Source organism: Sceloporus occidentalis, unplaced genomic scaffold (genome assembly GCF_023333645.1).
Source record: "Sceloporus occidentalis isolate IW3139 unplaced genomic scaffold, rSceOcc1.0.p SCAF_9, whole genome shotgun sequence".
NCBI lineage: Eukaryota > Metazoa > Chordata > Lepidosauria > Squamata > Phrynosomatidae > Sceloporus > Sceloporus occidentalis.
This window is the reverse complement of record NW_028316989.1, coordinates 13,318,296-13,346,061: the sequence shown is the minus strand read 5'-3', so window position 1 is coordinate 13,346,061 and position 27,766 is coordinate 13,318,296. Positions and strand designations below refer to the sequence as shown.

General features: G+C 44.3%; 2 protein-coding genes across 4 annotated transcripts; both read right to left on the bottom strand.

Annotated features, from left to right (window-relative positions):
* Positions 1 to 229: 229 nt before the first annotated feature.
* Positions 230 to 19,436, bottom strand: ALG9 (ALG9 alpha-1,2-mannosyltransferase). 2 transcript variants are annotated; one of them, XM_089537345.1, is made up of 15 exons: positions 19,301 to 19,436; positions 17,694 to 17,832; positions 16,835 to 16,969; positions 16,186 to 16,256; positions 15,275 to 15,363; positions 13,823 to 13,958; positions 12,699 to 12,786; positions 12,051 to 12,156; positions 10,386 to 10,508; positions 8,830 to 8,984; positions 7,983 to 8,112; positions 7,274 to 7,421; positions 5,135 to 5,264; positions 4,061 to 4,191; positions 230 to 1,309 (listed from the first exon to the last, which is right to left on the bottom strand). In XM_089537345.1, exons 1-15 carry the CDS (start codon positions 19,420 to 19,422, stop codon positions 1,186 to 1,188), a joined length of 1,827 nt encoding a protein of 608 aa, XP_089393471.1. In that variant the 5' UTR covers positions 19,423 to 19,436; the 3' UTR covers positions 230 to 1,185. The 2 variants fall into 2 exon arrangements, with proteins under 2 accessions (XP_089393471.1, XP_089393472.1); XM_089537346.1 differs by lacking the exon at positions 4,061 to 4,191.
* A 904-nt stretch (positions 19,437 to 20,340) lies between these two features.
* Positions 20,341 to 27,743, bottom strand: FDXACB1 (ferredoxin-fold anticodon binding domain containing 1). Of its 2 annotated transcripts, none has more exons than XM_089537431.1 (6): positions 27,035 to 27,743; positions 25,829 to 26,023; positions 25,405 to 25,561; positions 24,304 to 24,507; positions 23,837 to 23,995; positions 20,341 to 23,271 (listed from the first exon to the last, which is right to left on the bottom strand). In XM_089537431.1, exons 2-6 carry the CDS (start codon positions 26,010 to 26,012, stop codon positions 22,059 to 22,061), a joined length of 1,917 nt encoding a protein of 638 aa, XP_089393557.1. In that variant the 5' UTR covers positions 26,013 to 26,023; positions 27,035 to 27,743; the 3' UTR covers positions 20,341 to 22,058. The 2 variants fall into 2 exon arrangements, with proteins under 2 accessions (XP_089393557.1, XP_089393558.1); XM_089537432.1 differs by lacking the exon at positions 27,035 to 27,743 and adding an exon at positions 26,125 to 26,332.
* Positions 27,744 to 27,766: the final 23 nt, after the last annotated feature.

Here is a 27,766-nt window from a genome sequence, read left to right as displayed (position 1 = left end):
TCATGTCTCTCTGCTGAATCCTCTCTCTCTCTCTCCATACATGGCACAGAACAGTTTCCTTGGCTACTCAAAATGCCAGCTGCAGCCTCCCATCCCGAAATAAAGCGCCCATTGCTCAGCCTCCTCCTGTGTGACGTCAAGCAATTTTCATCTTGCTTTTTGAGTCGGCAGACAATGCAGCTGGAAAGAGGGCTGAGGAGGGGGAGCCAGACACTTTCTCCTTCCATCGAAAAGCAAAAGTGTGTTTGTAAAGGTTCAAGTCTCAATTTTAATGAACACAAAAGACAGCCTCACAGTACAGACTGAATGCAACACAACCCTATACCACAGCGAAGGGTGTGCCATGAAAAAAGGAAAGTTCTCCATTCTGCCTCTTTGAAAACTGAGCAATGCAACAACGGCAGACATTTTCCAAAGAGTCGAGATTGTAGAGAAGAGTAAAAAGAAGATGCATATTTAAAACAAAACAACCCCCTTGCATTTTGGCAAGAGCTGACGACAAAGACAACAGAAATCTTGAAAATAAAAACCCGTTCACAGAGGGGTCACATTTCACAAAATTACAGAATTAGCCATGTCACAGTTTTTAAAAGTGCAAGTCAAGTCTTTTTTCCTCTGAAGGAAGGCAGTCCATTTTCTCAAGGCGACCCACCAGGTAGTTCCTCTCATGCGCACCTTGAGGCACCATTGTATTTTTTCTCCCAAAGTCCTCTCCAAATAAAATAAGAAACAACTGCCAAACAAACCCACCAATTCCTGCAAGGTAGGCAGGATTGAGCAGTGGTGAAGGAGGAAACTGCTGCATTATCAATAGCCAGTCTGCAGCCAGGATATGGTCCTTTTTCTCAAGCCAAATCCTCTGCCTCTGTGGACTCTCCAGCAAGAAAGGCAACAGGCAAGTCTGTTAGCAAACCTTGCTTGTGTTCTCCCAGGAAGAGTTTCTGAATGTGTTTTGTTTTTAAACCCACTCCCCCTCCCCCAAAAGTGGCAGATTATGTCTCCTTAATACCTTTGCAGAACACCCAGTGAGCCCAAAGTGGGGAAACTTCACAGCTGTGGGTTTTTTTCCATCTCCTGACACCCTCAGGCTGCACTTAACAAAAAGGAGGGTGGGCGGATGGGATTAAAAAACCTGACGCAAAAGCCAGACTCTCTGGCTGGTTCTCGCTTAGGTTCTGGGAGGCTCTAGCTGCCGGCCTTTTTCCTGGCTTGTTTCAAACGCCGGGGCTTTAGGATGGTGTAGTTCATGTAAGTTGTATGCTGGTCGGAGAGTAAGGGGACGTAGAAAGCCCGGAACAGCTTTGAGGACCTGGGAGGAACAGAAAGGTTTCACCATTATTATGACACACAAGTGTACATTTTAACAGCAAATGTGGTAACTCTGTACCCCAAACAGGCCCTCCTGCAGACACTGCAAGGTTTTAGGGGCCTTCTCAAGTATGCAGAAAAACATGAGTGACATTGTAAATGCAAAGAGAGTCCCCTTCCCCTACATGGCGTGACTAGGACTGAACATGTGTGTTGCCCTCAAGGACTAATGGACCTGAAAGGGCCCCTGACCATCGCATACATAAAATGGAGGGAGGGAGGATGCCTCCACAGGCAGCCCTAATCTGTCCTGCCCCTTCCTCCCCCAAACCTGAAGGACTCCGCCAATGCAGAATTAAATGGACCCAGACAAAGCCACTGCCTGAGTAGCATAATTAGTCGAAGGCTCTGAGTGCTCTCTAATTCAATTAGCAGCACCATTTATCAGAGCCAACCGAGAGTTTCTGCGGAACTCACTGACGTCAATGGGGGATGCGCTGCATCCCAGAAGTCTCTGGTTCAGCAGGCAGGAATGCAGCCGCCGCCAGGGTCATCCAGTTTCCCGGAGCAGCAGTTGCGGGAAGGCTAAAGTGTGTACGGAGGTCAGGCGGTGTGTACTTGCAGGGTGCATGAGCCCCCATTGGGCTCTTTCTCCCCTTCTAGCCTGCCAATTTCATCACACAGGGTTGGGGGAACAACTCCAAAATGCTGTTTTGAAACCCAGGTCTCATCAACAGCACTGCTGGCCCCACTGTGTGTCGATATACCAACAGTGACACAATTTCAAGCACAAAATTACATCTCTTTGAGGTGCAGAAAGGAGCAGCACAATTGGTGTGGAAATTCACTAATAACGTCAGGCTGTCTGGCAATTTTAGGATTTGCATGGTGCCTTTAGGGCACACCAAGGGCACACCAAGGGCACAGGAGAAGTCTGCCAGCATTGTAGTTGAGGTCAGCCTGGATAAGAGAGGTGCCACTAGCCTCATGTTTGGGGCTGGGAACAAGCAGGCATGCCCCCTGCATCCACAGCTTTTTTCAGCCAAGTTCCAGTTGCTGAAAATAACTGACAGAGGGTCAGAGCCCCATTCTTCCTTCTCCATATTACTCTATTTGTTTGCATCAAAGGAACAGCTGCCAAATACTCAATTCAGCCTGCCCCACAGCTCACCCCCACAACCATTCCTCTCCACACTAGTAGCACACCAAGTTGCAATCAGCTGCCTTTGCTATGGGCATGTCAAGGCAGGGCCTTCCCACAGCTATAGTGTCCCATAAAAAGGAAGGGACTCTGTGTGTGTGTGTGTTCCAGTTCATGTTTACTTGTAGTAATACTTAGGCACTGGGTTCATGGGCCCCAGAACTTCTCTTCAACTGTCCCTTGTTTCAGGAACATATGAAGATTAGAGTTCCTCTGAGCATGGGCAAAGTGGAAGGTATGAGCTTAGATGCCTTCCTTTTCAGAAACTGAAGTCTAGAAGATTTTCACTACATTCTGGGGGGGATTTCTATATGATCAGCAGGAGTCATGTAAAGCTCTGCCGAGCCTGTGATCTGAGTAACACAGAACAGGCTGCTCACTCTGCCTACACAGAGTTATAAGGTTTTGCAAAAGCTACATGGAAATAATGGACTCTTCAAAACCCCACCTGAATCCTTAAAATAGCAGGGGCAACGTGTAGCAGAAGGGAGGCTGCCCTTCATGATTGCCTGTATTTTTAGCTGCACCCTTTTGCCATCTCCCTGGAACTGACATTCCCAGTTCTTGTGTAAGCGGTTAACCTAGGAACACAGCTCCCCCTCCTGCCACTGTCACCCTCTTTGGGGAAATTCTTGCTGTGCTGCTTCCCATCTACCCACGCACTAAGCTATTACATATACATTTGAAAAAGGTAACAATTCTCAATCACACTTTCCTTTAAAGTATTTTCCGAAAAGGAGCAGTGTGGGGGAGTGATGGGGAAGCCAGACGAGTGGCAAACACTTTTGATGAGCCAGACACGCCACCGCCAGCATTGGGAAGTGGATCACATGGAGACCTGAAAACATCCTCCCTATCCCCCCAGGTAGACAGCTCTGAGAGATGGCAGATCTTTACAGAAGGGAGGCACCCTAGGGTGGGCTACAAGTGGAAGAAAACAGGCAACCAGCACATGTGGGGTTTGGAGGGGAAAGGGAAGGACACAAAAGAAATGAAGATTTAAATGGGAGGGGATTTGAGTAACTTCTGTGCCCCAGCAATTGTTGCAACTGTCCAAGGTTCACATTTTTTGGGAAAGGAGGAAAGGGCAAGGGAAGAGCTACTACTGCCTCTCAACAGCCATTTCTCCCTATGTGTGTAAGTTTACCTCAAATACAGCAATCCTTCTAAGTTCGACAGTAACTCAAGTCCTCTGCAAAGCCATCCAAAATGAAGCTACTGGAAATGGTTTCCTGCCACATCTGCTCCAGCCATAGCACCTACTGCTGCTATTCCAAGCCTTCATCACACCAAGCGAGAGGTACAGCAGATGCAGGATGTTCGCACAATTGAAGTGCAGGTAAGCACAACTATTTCTCAGAGTAGTTCATTCCAGATGACAACTGTCTGGCTTCCCTCACCACTACCACCCCCAAAGACACCAAGGCTGGCATCCTTAGTGGTGGTGGTGTGTGTGTGTGTGTGTGTGTGTGTTTTGCAAGGATCCTCCAGCCAGCATAGCTCTATACCCTCCATAACTTTTCTCCCCCTTAGAATACCTCCATCTCTTACCTTGAACTGTCTAGGAAGGGCTTGTAGGCAATACTGATCCATTCATCTTTGTTAGCTGCATACCTTGGCTCCCTGGGCGCTTCAGTTGGGGTGTCTAAATCCACCAGGTAATGGCATTTGGAAATATCAAACTGCAAGAAAAGTGGGCATTTCGGGTAGGGTTATGTTCGCCTTCAGGTTCACTCTTTCCAAACACAAAATTACTTTCCCCACCACAGCCATCCCATAGCAACAATTAGGATGCTTTTCTGTAGCTGAAAAGGGAGAAGGTTATGGGTTGTAATGTGCAAAAGAACCTCCAGAGATAACTAGGATGGCATGGAAAAAAGTTTCCTTGAAGATTTCTAGGCTAATTTCTCAAGGACTAAAATGTTAGTTCTGCTCATTCAATGCAAATCCTGTTGTGTGCCTTCTAGTGTAGGCAACCTTGGGCAAATGTATTTCAGGCTCTTTTTGGCAAGATTTATTCAGAAGGGATTGGCCATTGCCTTCCTCTGAGAGTGAGATTGTGCAACTTGCCTAGGGTCAGCCATTAGGTTTCCATGGCTGAGCAGTGATTTGAACCTTGATCTCCCAGTCTTAGTCCACTCAAACTTAGGGCCTGAACAGACAGGCCAAAATAAAGCTGTTTCGGGTCATTTTGGAGGTATGCTGTTTAAATGACACACGCATCTTAAGAGGCCAGAAGCTGCACAAAAGCTGCACTCTAGTCCTTAGAACTGGAGCGTGGCTTTGGTGCAGCTTCCAGCCTCTTAGGACACATGCAGCATTTAAAGAGCATACATCCAAAGTGGCCCAAAGCAGCTTTATTCTGGCCTGTCTGTTTGGGCCCTTTGTCACACAGGCTCTCTTCAGTTCTAGCACTCACATTCCTAAAAATTATTCATAAAGGGTCTGGGGGCTTTGCAGAATTTCTGGGGCTGCACTATGCCCACCCTTGCTCTAAAGAGACACAAAAGTAATAAAGGTTGAACTCTAGCTCTACACTGCAATGACCATAGAGGAGGAGGAATGACAGGGAGAACAGAGGAACAAAGTGCCAACAGTGTACTGAAAAAAAGCAGTGCCACTTACATATCTTGAGGGTTCTTCCTGGTTTTGGTCATTCATGTCTGCTGGAATGATGCGTGTAGCCATTGGTCCTTTGGCAAATGGTTTTGGCAACTGGCCCCTGAACTCTGATGGAATGAACTGAAGCTGCCAGCTGCAGGAGAAAAAGGGAGCAGTGGAAAATTATAGTGAAAACTCAGACTCCTCTCAGAGCACTTTTCCCTTGCTACAAAAGACACAGTGGCCACTAAAGATGACTGGAAACACAGCTGAGTCTGGTGTCACTGGTGATGAATGCAGCGACTTGCACTGACAACAATTTGCATAACACAGGACTGGAACTGGATAGGTTGAACATCAGACTAGTTTTAGGAGACACACTGGGACTTATTTTCACAACTCAGTGACCGTTGACTGTTTTCCATGTTCTCAATGCTTCCTCCATACCTTGGAGGGCTGCAAGATACCAAAAACAGGAATGCTGCAGCCATGACAGGAGGAGATGGGCATGGGGGGGGGGGGGGGAAGGAGGGCAGCATTTCTGGAACAAAGATCCTTTGTCTGGAAGTGTGGACATGAACTGAGTACGGCTGGCTTTTTAAAAAATCATCTTTCCCCGGTAAGCCCCATAGAACGTTGGCACATCAAGTTATTTTGAGGACATCTGCTATCGTAAGGCTGGATCTACCCCAACAGAAGGAGCTTCGATGGGCAGGAAATTTAGGCAGATGCTTTGCTCCCTTCAGAGTTGCCAAAAATACAGAATTTGGCTGCTGTCTCAGCCCTAATCACCTGCAAGTCAAGAACTAATCCTGGCTCTTGTTAACGCTGATGTAGTTTTGACACAGACTTGGGCGAATTTTGTTTCTTCTAATGGCTGTTCCCTTATGACAGAGTTGGAATTTAATGCCTTGTTCCCTCCCTTTCTCCCTCTCTTTTTAAGACACCCATCTGATGCTTTATGATCTAGGAGCCCTTAGGTTATTAAAGCCTTGAATTTATAGTTCCAGCAACGTCTCCACAGGAAGAACTGCCTTGGCATGAAGCTGTGAAGGCACTGAAAAGTGCAGTCTTCTGACAGGAGCATCATGTTGCCTTCAGGACTTCAGTGCCATAGTAGCCAAACCTTACCAAACCCCACCAGGACCGCAAACACTTAGTCCTGAGCTCCAATTCCCATGCAGAGAAAAGCTGGATTTGGTAATTGGCATTAATGGAGCAGACACACATCTCCTCTTCTCCCAGCATGGGAATGATTCTCTTTTTGGAAAAAACACCAACCTTTGTTCAAACTGGGGAAGGTGCAAGGAGTTGGAAGCTCCTTCATCATTCTGCCTTTCTGCCAAACAACCAGAGAGGCTCTTCAGTCCCCAGATTCCTCTCCTACCCTTCTGGAGTGGCAGCAAGCCTGTCCTCACTCCTTCTCAATGTATTCACAGTGACGGGGCCTAAATAATTTTGGAAGTGGGCTTCCTGGAGCAGCCAAGCTCTACAAGTAATCTCTTATTCCATGATATTTTTTTCCTGCGCTCCTGCAATACTGTAACATATAGCTACTGCTGCCTAGTGTTGTTCCATAGGGAATTCTGAGCAGTTGAGTCAAATTTGCCCCTGGGGTTGGGGCATGCGGCCCTCCAGATATTACTGGTATACAACCCACATGCTATGTTGGCCAGGCCTGAGAGGAATTGTAGTTCAGGTCCTCTATGAGGGCCACATGTTCCCTACTCCAACTCAGCCTCCTCTTTCTGTTCACTGGTCCAAATACCTTTCTCCGATCCCTGCAGTAACCAAGAGTGGGCTCAGCATACACAGGAGCTCGGCATACACAGGAGGCACACATCAGTTGTGATATGAAGACAGCTGGCAGTGGATGCAAGCTGGCAAAGAGAATGCAGGTGGCTGGCCTCTCCCAAAATGAGAGCTTTTCCCCCCAAAGGCCACTCTAGCCCACCTAAAATTTTAAATCCACTCTATTTCCAGACTAATGCACTACAACAGGAATTATCAGAGACCTCAGTACTTTTACTCCAAAAAGAAAGAGCTGCTACCTGTATGCATGACACCACTGTGCCATGGGACACATATTTTGTTCAGGAACAATTCCCAGAATCTCACAGAAGAAAGATCTAAACAAGTCTCTTGACAAGAAAATAAACTTACTTATCGGGCAAGAGGAAGCTGCTGGGAAACCGATACCACTCCTTCCCTACACAAACGTGAACTGGTCTCCCCTCTGGCACTGTGTGAATTGTGGGATCGGTGGCAATCCTGTGAAATTCTGGGTACAGGTCAAGAGGCCCGTGGTAGCCTATGAGGAAGAAACACGGCAGTTAAAAAAGAGAGAAGAGCTGGCAGGACCTTTGTCACTGAGTAACACTTCATTGTTTACACCTTCAAATTGACTCTGGCTTACAGTGACCCTATCCTAGGGTATTCTTTGTCAGATTTTTTTTCAGTGGAGAAAAGGCTGAGAGCATGTGACTTGACCAAAGTCACCCAGTGGGTTTCTGAAGCCTGGTTTCCCTCAGTCCCTCAGCCATAAATTGGAAACAACTTGAAGATACAAAACAACAAAAATGAGAACACAGCCAGATGATGCTGCAATCCCCCACTTTCTACAAGGCCATGAATGATTGTGGGGGTCTTCAGTAGCTCTACTGTAGGTCTGGGTGGGGGAACTTTGGTTACCGCAGAGAGAAGAGGGGAATACCAACCTCCGCAGTGATCAAAAACAATCATATACAAGCATTAGGTTTGCTTACCCCTGTGTGTGCTAGTAAGAGAATGCCAGCCACTATCTGCCACATCTTGGGTCATCTGTTAATTAGCCTGTGACTAATAAATAGGAGGGCAGCCTCTCAAAACCAACCTCGGAATAACGCCACCGATCGTGACACGGAGAGCAGCCCAAAAACAAAGACTGTTCCCAGTGCCATCCAGTTTGAAGAGACAGTGTAGTGCTCCAGACGGTAACGTTGGAATATAAAATGGTAGCATTTCTAAAAGGGAAGGCAGGACAGAGAGAAGCAAAGTATCAGTATAATTTAAATTAAAATAGAGAATCCAGACTTAAGGCTCCTCTGATGACTAAGGAGAGGGTGGATTCAGGTAAGAAGCCTCTAGTGGCTGTTCCACACATGAGACTTCAGGAAAGATTATGTACGTGACGGGGGGAAATGATACTCATAATTATTTGTTCCCAGGTTTAAAAACAGGTTTCTTGACAGTTGGGAAACTCTATCAGGTATAGTAATAGACAAGTGAGAATTGTGCATACATTTCTTCTTGTATTCAATGTCCCATACTGTTGTGGAGGAATTATGTGGTTCAGATGAGCAGAACACTGTTTTCTGCACAGAAAATGGGTTTCCTTTTAAGAAAAAAGGTGCTACAAGATTCCCTTGTATGCTGGTACAGACTAAGACAGCTATGTTTTTTTAATACTGGTACTCCTGCATGTAGAAATTGACCTGAAAGAGATATATGACACAGATGAACAAGAATTTCATCTTTTTGTATGTCTGTGTCAAATTTCTAGCCCTTATGCTTTCAAGGGCTTGTGCTTGGAACTCGGAGCCATGGGAATGAAAAAAAATGCCCATCCACTGTTGACAAGATGCTTTCCATAGTTGCCCAGTTGTAGGACCTTCAAGAAATGCCACATTTCTCTCCCCTTACACCTGCACCCCACCACTGCCTCCATTCCCAAAACACACCTGAAGGGCAGAGAGTCCCACAGCCCCACAGAGACAAATAAGAGGGTAGATGGGATACAGAAACCTCTCTTCTTTGTGAGGCTGGCTGAAGAAAATCAGGATCCAGATGTACACAGGAGAAAGCGTCAGCCAGTAAGGACGCCCCAGGTTCTGAACTGGAAGAAACAAAAGAAGGTTGTCTGAGGGAAGGTTTCCAGAGATGGGAGCAAAGCCATTTGGCTCAGGACAACGATACACCTGCATTCAGCATGCTAGTGCCCCGTTGCTCTTTGCTTGTTCACTTCAACCTGCAGGGTGAAATCAGATGCAGATTTCACATACTACACACTTCTATTTCTAGGAATCTTGTGCATGTGTGGACCTACCAGAAGAACCACAATGCCACCAAAATCCAGGTATACACACATAGACACACATATCTCTAGTTTTATAAAAGCTGTTCTAGGAAAAGCAAGTGGTCTCTGGAATGCCAGCAGCTTACTAAGAGGTATATGAATTCATCCAAAGGAAAATCTCTAAAGAGCTGAAGACTTTGAGGCAAAGCAGCTAGCTTAGAGAGCAAGGACTCTCTCCAACCCAAATGTCTCCATTGCTTCATTACAATAGCAACAGATTGTGGCAAGAACTCTCAAAGCATACACTCTCTCCTCTCTCTAAACCATCCTTCATCTCTCCGCAAATGAAGCAGGAAGTCATTTATTTGAAAATAACAGCAATTACTCTAATTTGCAAGAACTGTGGAGGCAGTTCAATATGTGTCAATTTTAAAAAAATTGTTTGAATGGCCCCCAAAAGGAAAAGCTCACTGCGTTAAACAAATCCAGATCAGTACATCCTTTCACAAGCCAGTGTGAGAAGAAGGCATGTTGATAGAGGGACCCCCTATTGCGTAGGGACACAATCTGCTCAGCAGAAAGGCATGAAACAGGTAGTTAGGGGCAACCTCCGCTGCTTGGCTGGCAAAAGGCCTGCCTCCAGTGCTCTTTGCAGAACATGGATAGCTGGTGCACTCTTGTGGGTGGCCTTGGAAGTACACGCTATCATTTCTTAGACTTGAATCTAAGAAGTAAAACATGGACCACTTGCCAGTTTCTGATGCAACTCCTACTGGTCATCAACAGCTGGACTTTGTTGTTTTTTACAAAGAATCCTGGAGCAGTTTGAGCCTTGGTCCAATCCATCGCAGAGCTTTGAAAAATAACTTTTCTACACTATAACTCTCGGATCGATTCCACAACCACCTGATCAAACCACTCAATTGCTATTTTACATGAAATTGTTTAGACTTTCTAATGCTTTTCTGACTATCCTAAGGGCTAGAAATCTATTCAAGCTTTGGGCTCTTGGTTCCTCCCCCCCTCAAGATGAGAATCTCAGCATAACAAACTCTGCACCAGATTCCTGGCAGATGTAGCAATTCTATGGATGTTTTGAACCCATGTAAAACACTAGAGATACTGGGCAGGGTTTTGCTAGTACCAGTGAAGAATGCTCACAGAAAAGCTCTCCCCCCACCAACCACAACCAAAGACTCCAAAAACAGTCACAGGGCTCACCGTGAAATTTCTGCAGCAAACTTTCCATGAGGGAGGTTAATGGCAAGGCCAGAAGTGCCAAAGCAAAAGCCACGTTGAAGTTCAAGAAGCCATTAATGAAGTAGAAAGACCAGGGCTCTGTTCCTATAAAAGAAAAGGGGGGGGGGAGCCATTTGTGGGAGATGGTGGTCACACTCCTATTGAAAACATTGTATCATATCCTTGTGGAGAAGATGGAATCAACACTAGCTCTTTACTGAAAACATACTCAGAGGAAAGTCCCAGGTTTGTGGTTGCATGAAGTCTGAACTGGTAGTTAGGGACTCATGAAATTGACCGAGGAACCAGCTAGGAAGAGTATTGTTTTTCCTTTTCCTGACTTCAAGTTATTACGGCCCATAATTTTGGCTGGCCTTTATTATTCTTTCAACCCTTTTCTCTACAGACTTGTGTAGGAAAGGCAAAAGTGCATTTTGCACCATAAACTCCAGAGCTTGAGAAATCATTGCCGTTCCCCTTGGATTCCTATGGTTCAACTCCTGATGCATGCACACTATTTTAGGCAAAGATTGGAAAAACTCCTTTTGTGGACCAACATCCAATTACTTTCCTCGATGTCAACTCTTGTCCATACAAGTTGGATGATTCTGGGAACTGTAGTCTGAAAAGGTAACTTTCCCAAGCTCTGATTCTAGAGTAATCTTTGGGGCCAATTGCCACCACTTGAGTCAGCATGCCTGTTCATAGCTTCATTTTACTTATTTCTGTTCTGCTTTTCCTTTGAGGTCCTCAAAGCAGCTTACTTAGACAGCTTACTTAGGCATATGCCTGGGTGTCAGCAATGCCTAAATGTAAAAAGTGTTCTGCTCTTCAACATGATCCAGGCCAGAGAGGGTTACAGCAGCTCTTTCATTAACATGAATATGTTATGTAAGTGTCACTCTGCATAAGACCCTTCAGACTTCACTGGTCCCCGGAGGACAGTGAAGCCAGCTCATGCTCACGCACAAGATGGGAAAAGGTCAGTCCCAATACAATGACAGAGGAAAGAGGCTCCAAGGTCTTACAGCTATGGATTCTGGAATCATTTTGCAGAGAAAAAGGGCTCACAGAAGAAGGGAAAGATCAGGCTACTGTTACAAAGACACAAGGAGCTGAAAGCTGCATAATCTTATGCACAAAAACACCTTTCACTCATTGGACACAGCCCTGAAATTTGGCAACAGAACAGCAGAACTCTCACTCTGAATAAAAGAATGTGCATTTCCCATAAGCTTTCAGTTCTGAGCATGTCTGGATATCCTTGGATAACCAAAAGAGAACAGCCCTTTCCCCAAAGAAGAGGAAAAGATAGGTAGAAAGGGGGGGGGGGGGTTTCCAGGCAGGACCTTCTCTGGGACAGTGTGGAATTTCTTTCTTCCAGAGGTGGGACTGCACAATTGTGATTCTGTTCTGAGATTTTTGATTCACTCTGGTGCCTCCTCTGAACCTGATTTCTGTTACATTTTGTCCACCAACATGGAAATCTAGTTTAGATGGGAAGTCAGGCTATATGTATTTTCATGAATAAATGAACACCCAGAGAAAGCGTGCACTGATTTTTACAGCACAGTTAGCACAGTCAACCTGATTGGTTACTCACTCACTCACCAGGACATTTCTCCCACATCCTGCAGATGGACTCACCATAAAGATCTGGTCCATGTGGCGTGAAGACATTATACAAGACAATGTTGAGAGGAGCAACCACCAGCTTCCCATAATGATAACTATCGACAGCCACCAAGGGAACCTTAGAGAAGATGCATGATGCCGTTTATTAGCTGGTCTCACACTTGGAGGTTTTAGCACTGAATCTCCTACATTTAACCAAGCAAGAAGGTGGCCCTGAACCTCCCTGCTGCCACCACCATTATTTATTTTAATTCTGTTCCCTTCCCATTGAGGGAAGAAAAAAAAACTGTAGTCTTATCTCCACTGTTTGTTCATGTGAATAGTACCACTACCATCACAGAGTGAGTGCCTCCCTTCACCAGAGAAAAGTACTCCCTGTCTCAAAAACACTGCCGGATGTGGGCAGAGCCTGAAAAAGTGGCCATGCTGCCTGGGAGACTCTGCAAGCTTTTAATCTGCCAGACATAATTTTTCCAAACTTGGCCTGTGGGACACCCTCCAAGGACTTCAATGAGCAGACTAGGACTTGTGAAGGAGGAGTCTGGGTGAGTACAGTGTGAAGAGCTAAAAGAGGCACTCTCATCTAACTACACTGTACAGAAGAACCTGTAGCTGTTCCTTGACTCTCCTGTCAGCCACAACTAATTTTGGGAGACTCACCAGAAACACCACCATTGACACAAGAAACCATCTTAGGAAGCTCTTCCATCTTCTTTTCAGGATAAGAAAGTCAAAGGCAATTGGAAGCCTAGCAAGAGAAAGACCAAGATGTGTTAGGGCAAGAGACTTGGGACAACTTTCCTCTTCGTCAGCTGTGGTTAAAACTCTACTTGGATGCTTAAGAAAACTGACTGATTGCCCTTGGAAAACATCCTCCAACTCTAATCACCAGCAACTAGCTGGAGATTACTGTTCCACCACTCCACTGAATGTCGCTTATTTCTAAATTATTCAAGGCTGTAAAAATTAGAAATTTACTTTCTTTTTACAATAGCAGAGAGAAGAGGAAATGAAGATTAAAAATTATAAGAATGGAGAAGTGGCACTGGAATGTGGAAAAGCAAAGGGAATAGAGAGTGGAGTGTGTTCAGAAAGATTTGACCAGTCAAAGAAAAATCTTTGCAAATACAGCACAAAAAAAGTAATAACAGAGAACATCTGGCAAAAAGAAAGGAGATGCATTAAATCAATATCCTTTCTTGTGACAGAAAATATTATTTCTATCTATTGGAAAAGTGATAGGATAAGTTTCCTAGTTTCTTGGGAAAAACAATTATCATATGAAGCCCTGTTTAGTACCATTATAGAAGGGTCTTGAGATGTACTATGATCTGATAGCATTCTCTGCTCAGAGTTCTTCAAATTCTGCAAAGTAAGATATCCTAACTGGAAAAAAGTCTCAGTTGAGTGCATTCAGGTCACCCTAAACCCTGCACATTCCCCACTGGTCTCAATAACTCTTTTTTACAATGCATTTTTGGAACTTTCTTCTGCAAGCTAGAAAATGTTTTAAATAAAAGGAGACTCCAAATTTGAGTAAGCTTTGTGCAGCATGGAAAGGATGCATGCCACCAAATACAAAATTCACAATTCTCCAAAACAAACAAACAAACCAGCAAATACACAGCTATCTCCCAGGGGTAGCAGAGTCAAAAAATGCAACGGGGTGTTGGCACTGTCTGAGTGCAATGGTGAAATAATCAGCTTTGGGGAGCTTGAGTGCCTCTCTGTGCCCATCCAAAGCTACCAGGCCAAGAATGCTTCCGCTCCTCTCTTTGGCTTACCCAAGTGCAGCACTGAAAGGCCAGCCCACGATGGCTCCAGCAGCCACTCCCAAGACTGCCAGAGAGACTTTATCCATGTACCACCCAGTCATGGCTACTAATGTGCTATACATGCAGAAGCTGCTGGGGAGGAAGGCTGAAAAGCAAAAGCAGCAAAGAGGAGTCAGGATCAGACAGAGCAAAAGTTGAAAACATTTTGCATAGCCCCACAGGTCTCCTTGGCAGGAGGTTTCTCCCAGCCTTAAAAACAGGCAAAACAGTTAAAGGACTCCAGCTTAGTGATAAAGAGTATCTGATTTACATGCAGAAAAGTTGAATCCCTGGTATTTCCGCGTTTAAGAAGAGATTGGAAGAAAAGAAGAAAGTATTATCACTCTCTGGCCGCATCCACACTGCAGAAATAATCCACTTTGATAGCATTTTAACTGCCATTGCACAATGCTATGGGATTGTGGGATTTGTAGTTTGATGTGGCACCGATCATCTCCAACAGGGCTAAATGTTGCACAAAATTACAATTCCCAGAATTCCATAGCACTGTGCCATGGTAGATAAATCGATCTCAAACTGGATTATTTTTGCAGTGCAAATGGAGCCTTCTCCCTCCCACCTTGAAAACCTAGAGAGTCATTGCCAATCAGAGTAAATGTCCCTGGACATCTGAACCAGCGGTCTCACTCATGTATGAGTTTATAGGGTAAAACTGGCTTCTGCTTGGAATAATTTAAGAACTACAGTACCTAGAAAAATTATTTTTCTGGTCTACATTTCCCAGAACGTCTCCGCCAGCTTAACCATTGGAACAGATATGTCCTAAGCATCCCCTTGTAGACTGGAGGGAGTCTACCTCCTTCCTTCTCCACTGGAAATATTTTGCAGCTGATCTTCTCTTTTCATCTTAAGCCTCAGGAGCCAAAGTATAACTACAACTACATCTGAAGGATCCAGGCTAATTTCTTCCCCTCTCTTAAAAAAAAAATTGTGGTACTCCCAGCAGAGAAGCTAAATGGCTTTCATGATTTATTCTGATTAAACTACATCCAGAAAGAATTTTATTCATTGCCGTTTCTTGCCACAGACTTTGGATGCCCAGAAGTCAGCCCTGACTACTCAGTGCAAAATCCAACATGCTTTTCAGAATCCTGAATATCTCAGTCATTTTTGTTAACACTTCTAACCCAAGCTAGTGCAAAGTACATGCTTGAGAAGTACATGCATTATTGGCTGAATCTTCAAAATCAAATACAAGGCAGTGGGAAAGGGGTAAGAAAGATTAACCTAGGCAGTAGTTATGGCTACCGTTTTCCTACAAGTTATTATCTTTTCTCATGTTTGGTCCAACTCCCATCTTCTTCCCAATCCCTACCAAGTCAATGCAAATTCTGAAAAACCTCTATAGTCATCAGGTACCAAGGCAAAATTGACCCCGACACAATTTAAATCTTAACTTACCAGCAGCTGAGCAGAACATCCCAGTACTGAGTACCAGGAAAGCCAACATGAGACGGCTCACATGCAGCCCAAATTTCTTGCACACTGCCCTGGGGAAAAATCAGAACAGTCCAGTTCACAGAGGAACCAGCACCCCTCACAGTGCCAACAGGCAACAGCAGGCCAGATGGCACAACGACTCAGTAAAAGAGGGGTGGAAATCATGCAGCCTTCCTGCTGTTGTTTGACTGCAGCTCCCAGCAACCCTAACCTGGAGGGCAAACTGCAAGGAATGCTGGGAATTGTGGTCCAACTCCTTCAAGGACTGCCCGCTTCACCATAGACCATGCAGGACTAAGCAGATCAACAGTCAGTACAAGGCACCTTCCTATGAAGGTGATTCAAGTCACCTCCAAGCTACTGCCAAGACAAGAAATAAAAAATGCTCTGTAGCCAGTTTTATGCTGAGATTCCACTCACTAGTACATTACTTGCCAGTACATTACTGTGTATTATATCACAGGTTGTAATTACTCTTCTAACAAATCCCATCAAGCTCACATCACCTGTTTCCTTATAGCTTCCTTTCCTCTCTGTTTCTGAGGGTTTCCCAATATTCTGGCACATAGATCTTCTACTGACTAAAAACAAATGTGAGAAGACAGTCCTGAGTGGGAGCTGGCTCACCAAACAATTTATTTGTTTAGTTGGACCTTGTGTTATACATCAGGTAAGACAACCAGCAAATGAGGGTCTCAAGGTGGCTTATGACATGAAACACGCATACTGTAAATACACAGTAAGAATTTGGAGGTAAGTCTTTGCCCCAATAGTTTCCCATACCAAAATCTATATGATGGACTGAGAAATATCCTTGTGGTGACGCTTCATGCCATAGCATAAAGAACAGTACAAGAAGCTAATGTACTTACTTATAAAAGTAGAGCTCACAAACACAACTCAGGAAGGCCAAAAGACAGCGCAAGAAATAGAAGATAAGAACCTAGGAGGAAATGGTTACAGTTACAACGCTTTCTGAAACTAACAGCATCACATCCAATCTTCTGCAGCCTTTATGGAAATTCTGGGCAGACCTTCTGCCTAAGCACTGCCCTATTCAATTGTGTAAATGTGGTTAAATTTCATATATGCTACTCCCTTCACAACTCTACAGGTAGATTGTTATTCCACCTCTAGCATGGAGGACCAGCCAGACATTCACTATGAAGTCAGAAGAATATGGTCTAGCTTGCAGTTTCCAGTTGGAATTATTCTTTTCATATTTTTAAAAAAGATGTAATTTGTATCGTGTTGCATTGACTGAAACATAAGACACCTCAGCAAAAATCACCCAATGGCAGCTGCATTTTCTTCCCACACTAATGAGCAAATCATGAAATGCAGGGGTTACATTGTGATGAAAATTAGCAAAGCCTCTACTGCTGGGCAATGTGTGACCTGCAAAGTGTATGGAGCCTGGAGGTCAACGTTCCATCCTTCTCCCGCAATTGTTTGCAGCTGAAGAATACGCCTTAATATGCCATCATGCATTCCCTAGTTGAAAGCTAATGGTGCACTTACCTTGTTTGTTTGCAGAACTCTGGCATGGAACAAGGCCGGTAAAGCATGGAGCCACAGATATGCGTAGGAGCGGATGGCATAGACAGGAGAGTATTCCCATGTCTGGAAGCCTTTCCCATAAACAAGGTAGTGCATCTATCAGGTACAACACACAGAATGCAGGTAAGGAAAAGCGGTATATAAATAAAGTCTTATTATTATTATTATTATTATTATTATTAAGGAATGTACTGACTGGTTCTTTAATGTTTCAGTTTCATTCACCAAATGAAAACTTTTTCCTGCCTTATTTTTTTAGGTTTTTGTTGTTGTTGTCAGTAAATTTCTGTAATCTCTGTAGTGAATAGAAATGTTTTTGTGTACAAGAGGTTTAAATAAATGAGACCATGAGGATCTCATGGTCTTATTTGCTAAGAGGTCCTAAGTACTGGGTGTCTTACCTTGGTGAATAAGAGAAGGTTAAACTAAACAAATTGTTGGGTGAGCCAGCTCCCACTTGGGACTGTCTTCTCACATCTGCTTTTAGTCATCAGTTTATTTTATAAATGTGATTTAAAATAATTTCAATACGAAGTTTAAAAACAACAACCCTGAATCACCACAAACAGCTGTTTTGTACAACGAAAAGGTTGTTATCTTGACCAAGCGTAATGTGTGAAAAATGTGATCTGGAACGTATCCATAGGCCCACACATAGATAAGGAAAACTGAAAATGTGATACAGTTTTATCATGGAAAGAGTGGCGTGAAGCATGGCTGGAACCAAAGAACGTTTAAATCCAGGAGTGATTACGAAGGTGGCTTAAAGAGATCTCACAACCCAGAGAGACGCTTCACTGCAGGCCATGAAGCCACTCACCGGTTCCCAGTAATTGAAGGTCTCATCGCAGTCGGAGATGTTGCTCAGGAGGGCGGCACAGAACCTGGCTGAGATTAAGCACTTGAAAGCCGTAGATCCTTCCGGGGCCCAGACATGCCCTGCTTTGCTCCCACTCGGCCTAGAAGGCAACCAGAAGGCACAAGCGTTAGCCCTATCAGCGGCCAGAGAGAGGAGATTAGACAGAAATGGCACGGTGACTGAGGCTGGCGGAAGGAAAGGATGCTCAGCCAGTTATTCTGGGGTTTAAAACAGAGCGCTTTTCAACATCCGGAAAGACTGAGCAGCGCATAAGTACTGTATACGCATTTAAGAAAGTAGTAATCAGCGCTGGGGCAACTGCAAACCCAAACCACTGCTCTTGGATATTTTATCCCATTTGCAAGTTTGCTCAGCAAGTATAGTTAAGGGTTTGTTTTTTTAATACCCATCCAAATATTAACTAGCTGGCCTGTAACCCAGAGATGATGTGCCCACAAGACAGTTGACTAAGGTCCAAAGCACACGGCGGAAATAACCCAGTTTGAGACCGCTTTAACTGCCCCAGCTCAGGGCTAGGGCATCCTGGGAATTGTAGTTTATTGGGGGCACTGACAGAGAAGGCTCAATGCCTCACAAAACTCCAGTTCCCAGGAGTGGATTTAGGCAGCCCTAAAGCTCACCTCTCAGTCATGGGGCTTTCTTCAGAAGAGGTTTGACGTTGCCTGAGGATGAGAGAGTGTGACTTGCGCAAAGTCACCCAGGAGGTTCGCAGGGCTGAGCTGGGAACAGATATATGTGTATTTATATATATGTGTGTGTGTGTATATGTATATATATATATATACACACACACACACACACACACACACATATATATACACGCACACACATTATATAGTTGTTGATGTGTGCCTTCAAGCCGTTTCCTTCTGTTGAACCTCTCCTGGGGTTTTCTTGGCAAGGTTCCTTCAGAATGGGTTTGCCATTGCTATTCCTCTGAGGCTGAGAGAGTGTGACTTGCCTAAGGTCACCCAGTGGGTTTACAGGGCCATATATATCTAGGAATATATGTATATATGTGTGTGTATATACATATATATATATATATATACACACAAATACACACATATTACAGATACACTATATATATATACACACACATAATATATATAAACACATACACACTATGTATACATATACACACATATAATATATATTATACACACACACAGATATATATCTCACACCTCTTATATGTTTATACACACCTATTATATGCACACACACACTATACACACAGAGAGACATTTCTGCCTCCCGTTGAGCCTCTCGTCCTTCTCTCGCTGCCCCGACCGAAGGCTCTTCCTCTGAGGCGGAGAGAGCCTGACTTGGGTTCCCATCAGGGCTGAGCCTGGATTTGAACCCAGAGCCCTATCCCAAGCCACGCTGGCTCCCTGCAAAGAGCGTCGAATATGAAGCCAGGATGACGATCCTCGGTCCCTCGCCCTCACAGGGTTTACCTGAGGAGCCCCAAGAGGGGCATGGAAGAAGCCCTTGAAACCAAGGGGACCCCGGGGCCCTCCCCGCTCCCAACGCCGCCCACTCACTCGGCCTTGGGCTCCTCAGGCGCCGCTTCCTCGCGCGGGCGGCTCACAAGACTCGCCGCCGCCGCCTCCCCTGCTGCTGAGCCCCATCGAGGCCGCTGACGGGGCCCCTTGGCCGCCATCATGACTGTGGGCAGCGCCAGGGCCTCGCCGGCCGCCGTAAGCCCCGCCCCCTTTCGCATTCAGCAATGGGACACGTCACCACTGAAGGCGGCCGCCGCCATGATGGGTGAGGGCATGTAGCTCTGCGCACGCGCGGCACCTTCCTTCCTCAACTTGTGTCCCTTTAAGGAGATTGTGCACTTCATCTCCCAGAAGCCTCAGCCATGTTAGCCAATAGCCTGGGATTCTGGGAGATGAAGTCCACAATCTCTTAAAGGTATACAGTTCAATAGATTAATCCCTTTAAAGAGCACAGTCTGGGTATGAGAAGGGATCAGGCATGTCCTCCTTTTCCAGCACACGTCCTACATTTTCCAGCCAGGAGTGCTCAAAACCTCCTCCATTTGGAGCAGGACTCAGCAGCCGTCAATTTATTATACATTTGACATTATACATACATACATATATATATATAGACACACACATTATGTAAACACACACACACACTATATATATATATATATATATATATATATACACACACACACACACATATATATATAAAATACATGTACACACACACTATAGATATATATATATATATACACATATATATAAAATACATGTACACACACACTATATATATATATATACACACACACAATACATGTACACTATATTATATATATACACACATACATATATAATACATGTACACACTATGTATGTGTGTATATATATATATATATATATATATAATACACACACATTATAATATATACATAATACACACATTAGATAGATAGATAGATAGATAGATAGATAGATAGATAGATAGATACACACACACACACACACATATATTATATTATGTATTGTATTAACCAAAGCTTTTATCTGGTTAATAATTTTATTAGATTTAATGTGGTTAATCTCCCACATTTTCCAAAAAGAAGTATGTTTCATTATTTTTTGTAGAGTTTAAACCATAGGCAGGTTTATTCTATTCTATTCTCAACTGATCGTATGTACATCACTGTGTAAATGGACAGCGCTTTATAAATAAATCTTAATAATAATAATAATAATAATGATAATAGCGCAAGGTGAACCTGTGAATTCCTCAGCCGAGGGCTGGCTGGCATCAGACCAGGCTCAAGGCTCTTTCCTTGCTCCCAGTTACGCTGAGACCAGTTCAAGCTGAACAGAGAAAGTGGCTTCGGGACTCCTGTCAGTCTCTCATTTTAGCCAAAGGGACAACTGCAGTAATCCTCCCTAAAAATAAAGGTTAGAGTCATTTGCAAAGAATGATGTTATAAATATGTCCGGATTTTGTCACTCCTCTTTTTTGCATTGCCAGCTTCACATGTGTGCATGCTCTGGGAGTGCCTGTCTTTGATCTTTATGTTATAAAGGCTTTTAAAATGTAGGAATTTGTTTTTAGTACAATTGTCTAAAGTGGTATCCACCACAATTTGGTTTCAGGACCCCCCCCCCCCCCGCGCTGATGGATACCAAAATCTGTGGATGCTCAAGTCCCATTAAATGCAATGGCATAGTAAAATGGTGTCCCTTATATAAAACAGCAAAAATCAAGGCTTGCTTATTGGACTTTATATCTTTTGGGAGTATTTGTAACCGGTGAACGGCTGAATCCATGGTGAAAAATCCTTGGATACAGAGAGCTGACTGCATTTTTCTTTAAAGAAAACATTTGTGTTTATTTCATGTTTTGTCCCTGCCTTTCTTAACAATACTAATACTAATTATTATTATTATTATTATTATTATTTCTTACCCGCCTCTTCTCACAGCTCAAGGCTACAACATATTCCAAACACAATCGTGACACAAAATACACATATTAAGCTGCATCTCTACGCAATATTTGTATTACAATACATAGGGCAATAATTAAATATAAATAAAATTCATGATTTTTAAAAAAATCTTCTTCTTTATATTTATCAAAGAGCAACTCTTCCTAGACAGCCACAATTATTAAGGAAAGCAAAAAAGTTAAAAAGACTTTCAGTAAGAAGCATTTTGAGATAGGTGCAGAAATCTTTAAGAGACAAGGCAGCATTCTATCCATCCCTTCCTTTCTTCTTCTTCTCTTTGTTTCTTTCATTTACGGCGCTCAGCTCTTCATTTTGGTTTTGACCAGGCTCAGCCTCAGAGTCATGGTCAGACTGTGCTGTACTTCCCTCCTCACCTTGGCCAGGGTTCGAATTCCTGCTCAGCCATGGAAACCCATTGAGTGACATAGGTTTTTGTGGGTTCTTCGGACTACGTGGCCATGTTCTAGAAGAGTTTATTCCTGACGTTTCACCAATGTCTGTGGCTGGCATCTTCAAATGCTGGTGAAACTTCAGGAATAAACCCTTATACAACATGGCCACATAGCTCGAAAAACCCATAAAAAACTATGGATGCCAGCCATGAAAGCCTTCCACTTCCCACTGAGTGATCTTCAGCAAGTCACACTCTCTCAGCCTCAGAGGAAGGCGAAGCAACCCCCCGAACCAATCTTGCCAAGAAACCCCACATAATATGGCCACTTTAGGTTCACCATAAGTGGGAAATGACTTGAGGGCACCCAACACCAACCCAATGAAGTCTCTGGCCACATCTGTCTCCAGAGAAGGAGGATGAAGAACTACCTCAGAGTCACATGCAGACAATTCTGTATTTCCCTCCTCAGCTTCATCTGCATTGCTGCCACCTGCTTCCCTGTGAGCGCTTTGTCACAAGATTGGTAAGTGACCCTGTAGCAGCGGCTGGTTTGGCCTGTGTCCGGGTTCAAGAAGCTGTCAAGCAGTTGGACAGACACCACTGTTTCACCAGACACATGCCTGGCAATGGCGTGGAGCTGGATTTCATTGAATTCTCCTGATTTGGGAACCCAGAAACTGACGTCATGCAGATAGGAAGGCGGATAGAGTGAAAAGCTCTTGAAGGGCCCTAAACGCCCTCCTGCAAACTGTGGGAGGAAATGTCTGTCAGAGGTCCAGAGCATGCGCCAGTCAGCGATTCCACATACTTGCATGGCCAGAAGATCGAGATTCAATGAAGCATAAACTATTATGTGATCAATGCTTGTCGGATGCCATGGAACTGTATTTATTGTCCCTACACAAAGTCTCTTTGGGACCTGATCAGAGGAATCCAGGGCCACAGTGATAAAGTATTTCAATTTATGAAACTGAGGTTCAGGAGTCAGAAAAACATTGCGGGCTAATGTTCCTGGCTTATCTGTTGTACAGTCGAATAGTGTTCTTGGCTCATCTGTTGTACAGTCTACCTTGCCACCTGAAGATTGGAGGAGGGAGTTTAAAGTCCTTGTAAGGTTTTCTGCAAGGAGCTGGGAACACACATCTTCTGAGCCCTTATTCACCAAACAAATAAAGACAGTTTCATGAAAAATGGGCAGCGAATGGGCAGAAATCTTGCATTTCCTAAAAGCCAATCCACTCAGTGCCAGGAAAGCCCCAAGAGGAAAGTCTGCTTCTTGAAAAGCTGTGTGAAGAGAAGGTAGCAGAGAAGGTCTGAGATAGTATCTCCCCAAGAGCCAGTACCTTTCCTTGTTCCCTTGATCAGTACGCTCCAAGCCAGGAAAAAAACCAGAAGGAAGGGCGAAGGCTTCTGTTTCGCTTGCGGTTCTGTTAACCACAGGCTCAGGATCTGGGATTCTTATTACAACGGGAACCATCCAAAAGCCATCCAAAGAGAAAGGAGAGTTGTAACTATCTTGGAATACCAAGGGAAGGGATGATTGAACTTTCTGAACTGGGAACGATTTGCTGAGTTCATCAATTAGCTTTTCGTTTATTGTTCTTACAGGATGTTCTGAATTCCCATCTAGAAAGCCCCTATTTAAAATAGCAAAAAAAATTACATTAGATAAATCACTGAAACCGTTTTAAAAAACAGCAAATCATTCACACAGTACCAGATCTGTAAAATGTTCCATGGTACTCAGCCCATTCACCAATATTCCCGTTTCACAGAAAAGAAAGACTCTCTGGCTGCAAACTTCTCTTCTTGTCCCAAGCCATATGGGATGAATTGATCTCCTCACGGGTGAAAGAAAGAAACCTCTTTCCAGCAACAGCACATTATGACAAGAACAGTAACTTGTCCAAAGCTGCATATTCCATAAGCCAGGAACTGAATGTAACTCTTCCTGGAATGGGAATCTATTAAACCACACTATATTTTATACATGATGAATAAGAGTAGATTGCAGTACCAAATGTACATAGATGCATATGTATCTGAAGTCAATGGAATTTACGCCCAAGAAAACATGGTGAGGATTAGGCTGCAATTCCAAATGTACCTCAGGATTAAGATCCTCTGAATTTTCCATTCAGCAGCTGACTGGTTGCGCTGTGCATGGCCAAATTAATAGGATTTGGAATCTTGGCTGCATACCTGTTTATTTTATCTAGAAATATCTCTGGAACACAGAAGGAAACAGTCTTGCCTCCCAATTCTGTGTGACGGATCACAGGCCCAGGGTGATGAAAATGGAAACTTCTCGTGAATATGTGGTTCAAGGCGCCTTCCACACAGAATGATTTATCCTGACTCCTACAAATAAAAGGGCAAGTTTCTTATGAGCAAACAAGCAGTTGCTTTCCATTAGAACAATGAAAGTGAGTTACATGAGTTACAATTATTACAGGCTTCAAAAGTACATTATAGAAATCTTGTTCACAGACACTTTGGCCGGTTTACATTCAATTGCAGAGATGAGACTCCAGCAGAATGCTTTGGAGAAGTAATGCCACATTAATAGGGCAAAGATCCCAGCAGAAGGGCAAAGATAACATATCAGCAGTATGGAAGATCCCAGGAAATATTCTTTCCATGGTCACTGTGTAGTGGTCACAGCTTACCTGTAGCCTGTACATGTATATCCATGAGTATCCCTGATGTGAAACGGATGAATGTCACTGAGGATGAATCCCGCCTCTGCTGCCATAGCCACGACTTGCCAGCTGTTGTGCCACTCCCTCATCGGCTGGTCGGCAGGGGTCCCACCCTGTCCTCTGCAAAGCGCCACATGGACCTCTCCTTTCTCTGCCAGGACCTTTGCACAGCTGCAGGAAGAACAGACAAGTGGCTTTCTCTTGGGGCTGGTGCAGCAAATCACTGACTTTTTCAGCTAATTCTGATAAGTCTCTAGACAAGGGTGGGAAGGGGAGGAAAGGATATTCCCACCTGATGATGAGAAAATAGTGCTCCCCAGGCTGTGTGATTTGGAGGACCAGCAATTTTGTTCCAGGGACTGGCACTGAATTTGTACCCACTGGGTGCAACTGTTCATTCAAAATTTCCCCGGGTGAAATTTTGCTTCTGCATTGCCGCCACCTGCTTCCCTGTCAGTGCCTGACCATGGCAAAACAAACCTTTGGTCTGATCCAGCACAATTCTTCTTATATCCTTATAAAGCATTCACATTTTCTTATAAGACTTCAGAAACACCTTTCTAAAATTTTTATAGTCCCTGTAACTAAGAGAAGGTTAGGAAAAAGGCAAAAAGGGGGATCCGCTCCAAGTTGGTCTCTTCCTTGTTCTCCTTCCTCACTGAAACCCTCAAGTCAAATTCTCTTTGCTTGTCCGCGATAACAGTGCTACTCAAAGTGGTGGTCCATGGACCAGTGCTGATCCCTGGTCATTGGCTGCTGGCCTGTGGTGAGTTTCCAGGAAAGAACCACATGGTAGTGATATGGCACAAAAATATTACCTGTCTCTGATACATCAAGGAGGGGAAAATCATCATTCTGCACCACGGTTTTATGTGAAGCATTCAAAATTGAGAAATTGAGCATCACTGTGCTGAAAAAGCAATGGCAGACATAGCTGGTTTGTGTTCACATATTCTGAGAGCAGAGTCCCTGATATATAGTAGTAATAGCATGGAAATTAGTGAATTAGTAATAGCTTGGAAAATAGTGTTGTAACAGAAAACGAGCAGACAGTCATTTTGTACTCGCCTGCAGAAAAACATGGCGAGAAGCTCCCTGTTTCTTTTCACTCCAGCTTTTCTCCCGCAGTGAGGGAAGTTGAAATAGATGCGGTCAAAATTCCTCTCGGTTGGCAAGAAGTGCTCCTGTAGTTTTGTGCAGTCAACACAAAAGTGAACTTCGGCCCCTGGTATAAAAAGGAACATAAACAGATGGGACAAATTAGATAAGACAGGCGGCTGGCATCTTCAGATCCTATATCTTCAGATCCTATATATGAGATATACAATTATATATCTATCTTCAGATGCCAGCCACAGATGCTGGTGAAACGTCAGGAATAAAGTCTTCTAGAACATGGCCACACAGCCTGAAAAACGCACAGAAAACTATGAAAGCCTTCGTCTCCAAAGACAGTCACACAACCATTGTTTTTCTTTGTCACCCTTCTTACCTCTTTTCTTCAGGTATTGTATATTGGATTTAGCAAGGGCTTGTCTAGAAACGGTCTCTTCAGTCTCGTAGCAGGTAGCAACGATGTGAGCCTCACAACCCTTTGCTCCGCACAAACCAGCTGAGAAGGAAAAATTTCCTTCTCCCACCAGGAGAACCAAAGGCTGACGATGGAGGAGATCCATGGTGAAGAAGCCTTTGACGGAAGGAGGAGGAAAAGTCAGGCTGGTTTCAAAGACATCATCCTAAGTCGCACAAGGTTTGCAAAACGCCACTGCTTCTGACAATACCTCATACCTTGGGAAAGTTATCTTTTTGGGGCACAGTCTCCTGAATCCATCAGCTAGCATAGCATTCGGGAAGCAGTGGTCCACAAAGATAACTTCTCCAAACTCTCTCTATGGCATCATAGGCTCAAGTCAGCATGGCTTAAAAGGAGATTGCCAGAGCAAATATCCCCTTCTTTAGGACAGGATGAGAAATTCAAGAAGCGCACAAGCAAACTCATTGAGTCTTTGGCCTGTTACAGACAGCCAAAATAAAGCTGCTTCAAGTCACAGTGGAGGTACAGTGTTTCAATGATGCATGCATCCTAAGAGTCCAGAAGCCACACCAAAGCCACGCTCCAATTCTTAGGGCTGGAGCGTGGCTTTGGTGTGACTTCTGAACTCTTAGGACGCATGCATCATTGAAACATCATACCTCCACTGTGACTCGAAGCAACTTTATTTTGGCTGTCTGTAACAGGCCTTTATCTAAACACACAGACATGCCTTCCAAAATATTTTGGACAGCGGCAGGAAGGACAGCAGTGGAGAAGAAGTCACTTTCAGATGTCTCTCCCTCCCTGCCTCCCTCAATAGACCGCAAGCTGAACATGAGTCAACAGTGTGACGCGGCAGCTAAAAAGGACAATGCGATTCTAGGCTGCATCAATATTATTCATTTACAGTCCTAAAGGCTCTCAGACTGGCATCTTGTATTATTCTATTGTTGTAATCCCACCTCAATCTTTGGAGAGGCAGGAAATATAAACATTATTATTATTATTATTATTAATATCTCTCCCTCTGAGGCCTGGACTAAGGCAGATGGACTGGAGGAGGGAGGGCTCTGCTTCTTAGTCCTTAGTTATTTAGGGTAGTGAAGCGTCTCTAGATCAAGGGATGCAGTAGCCCCATTCTATTCTGCTTTGCTTAAGCCTCACCTGGGATAATAATACTGCGTCCAGTTCTGGGCAACACAATTCAGAAAGGATATTATGGAGAGGCTGGAGTGTCATTCCAGAGAAGGGCGGTCAAGACGCTGAAGGGTCTGGGAGCCATGCCTTAAGAGGGGATACTTAGGGAGCTGGGGATGTTTAGCCTGGGGAAGAGAAGGTTAAGAGGGGATATGAGAGCCCTGTTTAAATACTTGAAGGGATGCCATACTGAGGAGGGAGCAAGCTTGTTTTCTGCTGCTCCAGAGAACAGGAAAAGAGAGCAATGGATGCAAGATAAAGGAAAAGAGATTCCAGCTCAACATTAGGAGGAGCCTCCTGAGAGTTAGGGCTATTAAACAGAGGAAGAGGCTCCCTTGGAGAGCCATGGAGTCTCCTCCTTCGGAGGCCTTTCAGCAGAGGCTGGGTGGCCATCTGCCAATGGGGATGCTTTGCTTGGGAGTTCCTGCATGGCAGGAGAAGGGGGTTGAAACTGCCAGCCCTTAAAAGTCCATTCCAACCACAGAATCCCAAACACACTGCAGAAATAGCCCAGTTTGAGACCGCTTTCAACTGCCCTGGCTCAAGGGCCAGGGGATGCTGGGAAGTGTAGTTTCGGGAGGCATCGAGTGCCACAAGGAACTACAACTCCCAGCACTGAGCCAGGGCGGTTAAAGCGCTCTGGCACTGGCCGATTCCTCCTCCCTCCCAGCCTCGCCTCAAGTCAGACCGGAAGTCGGC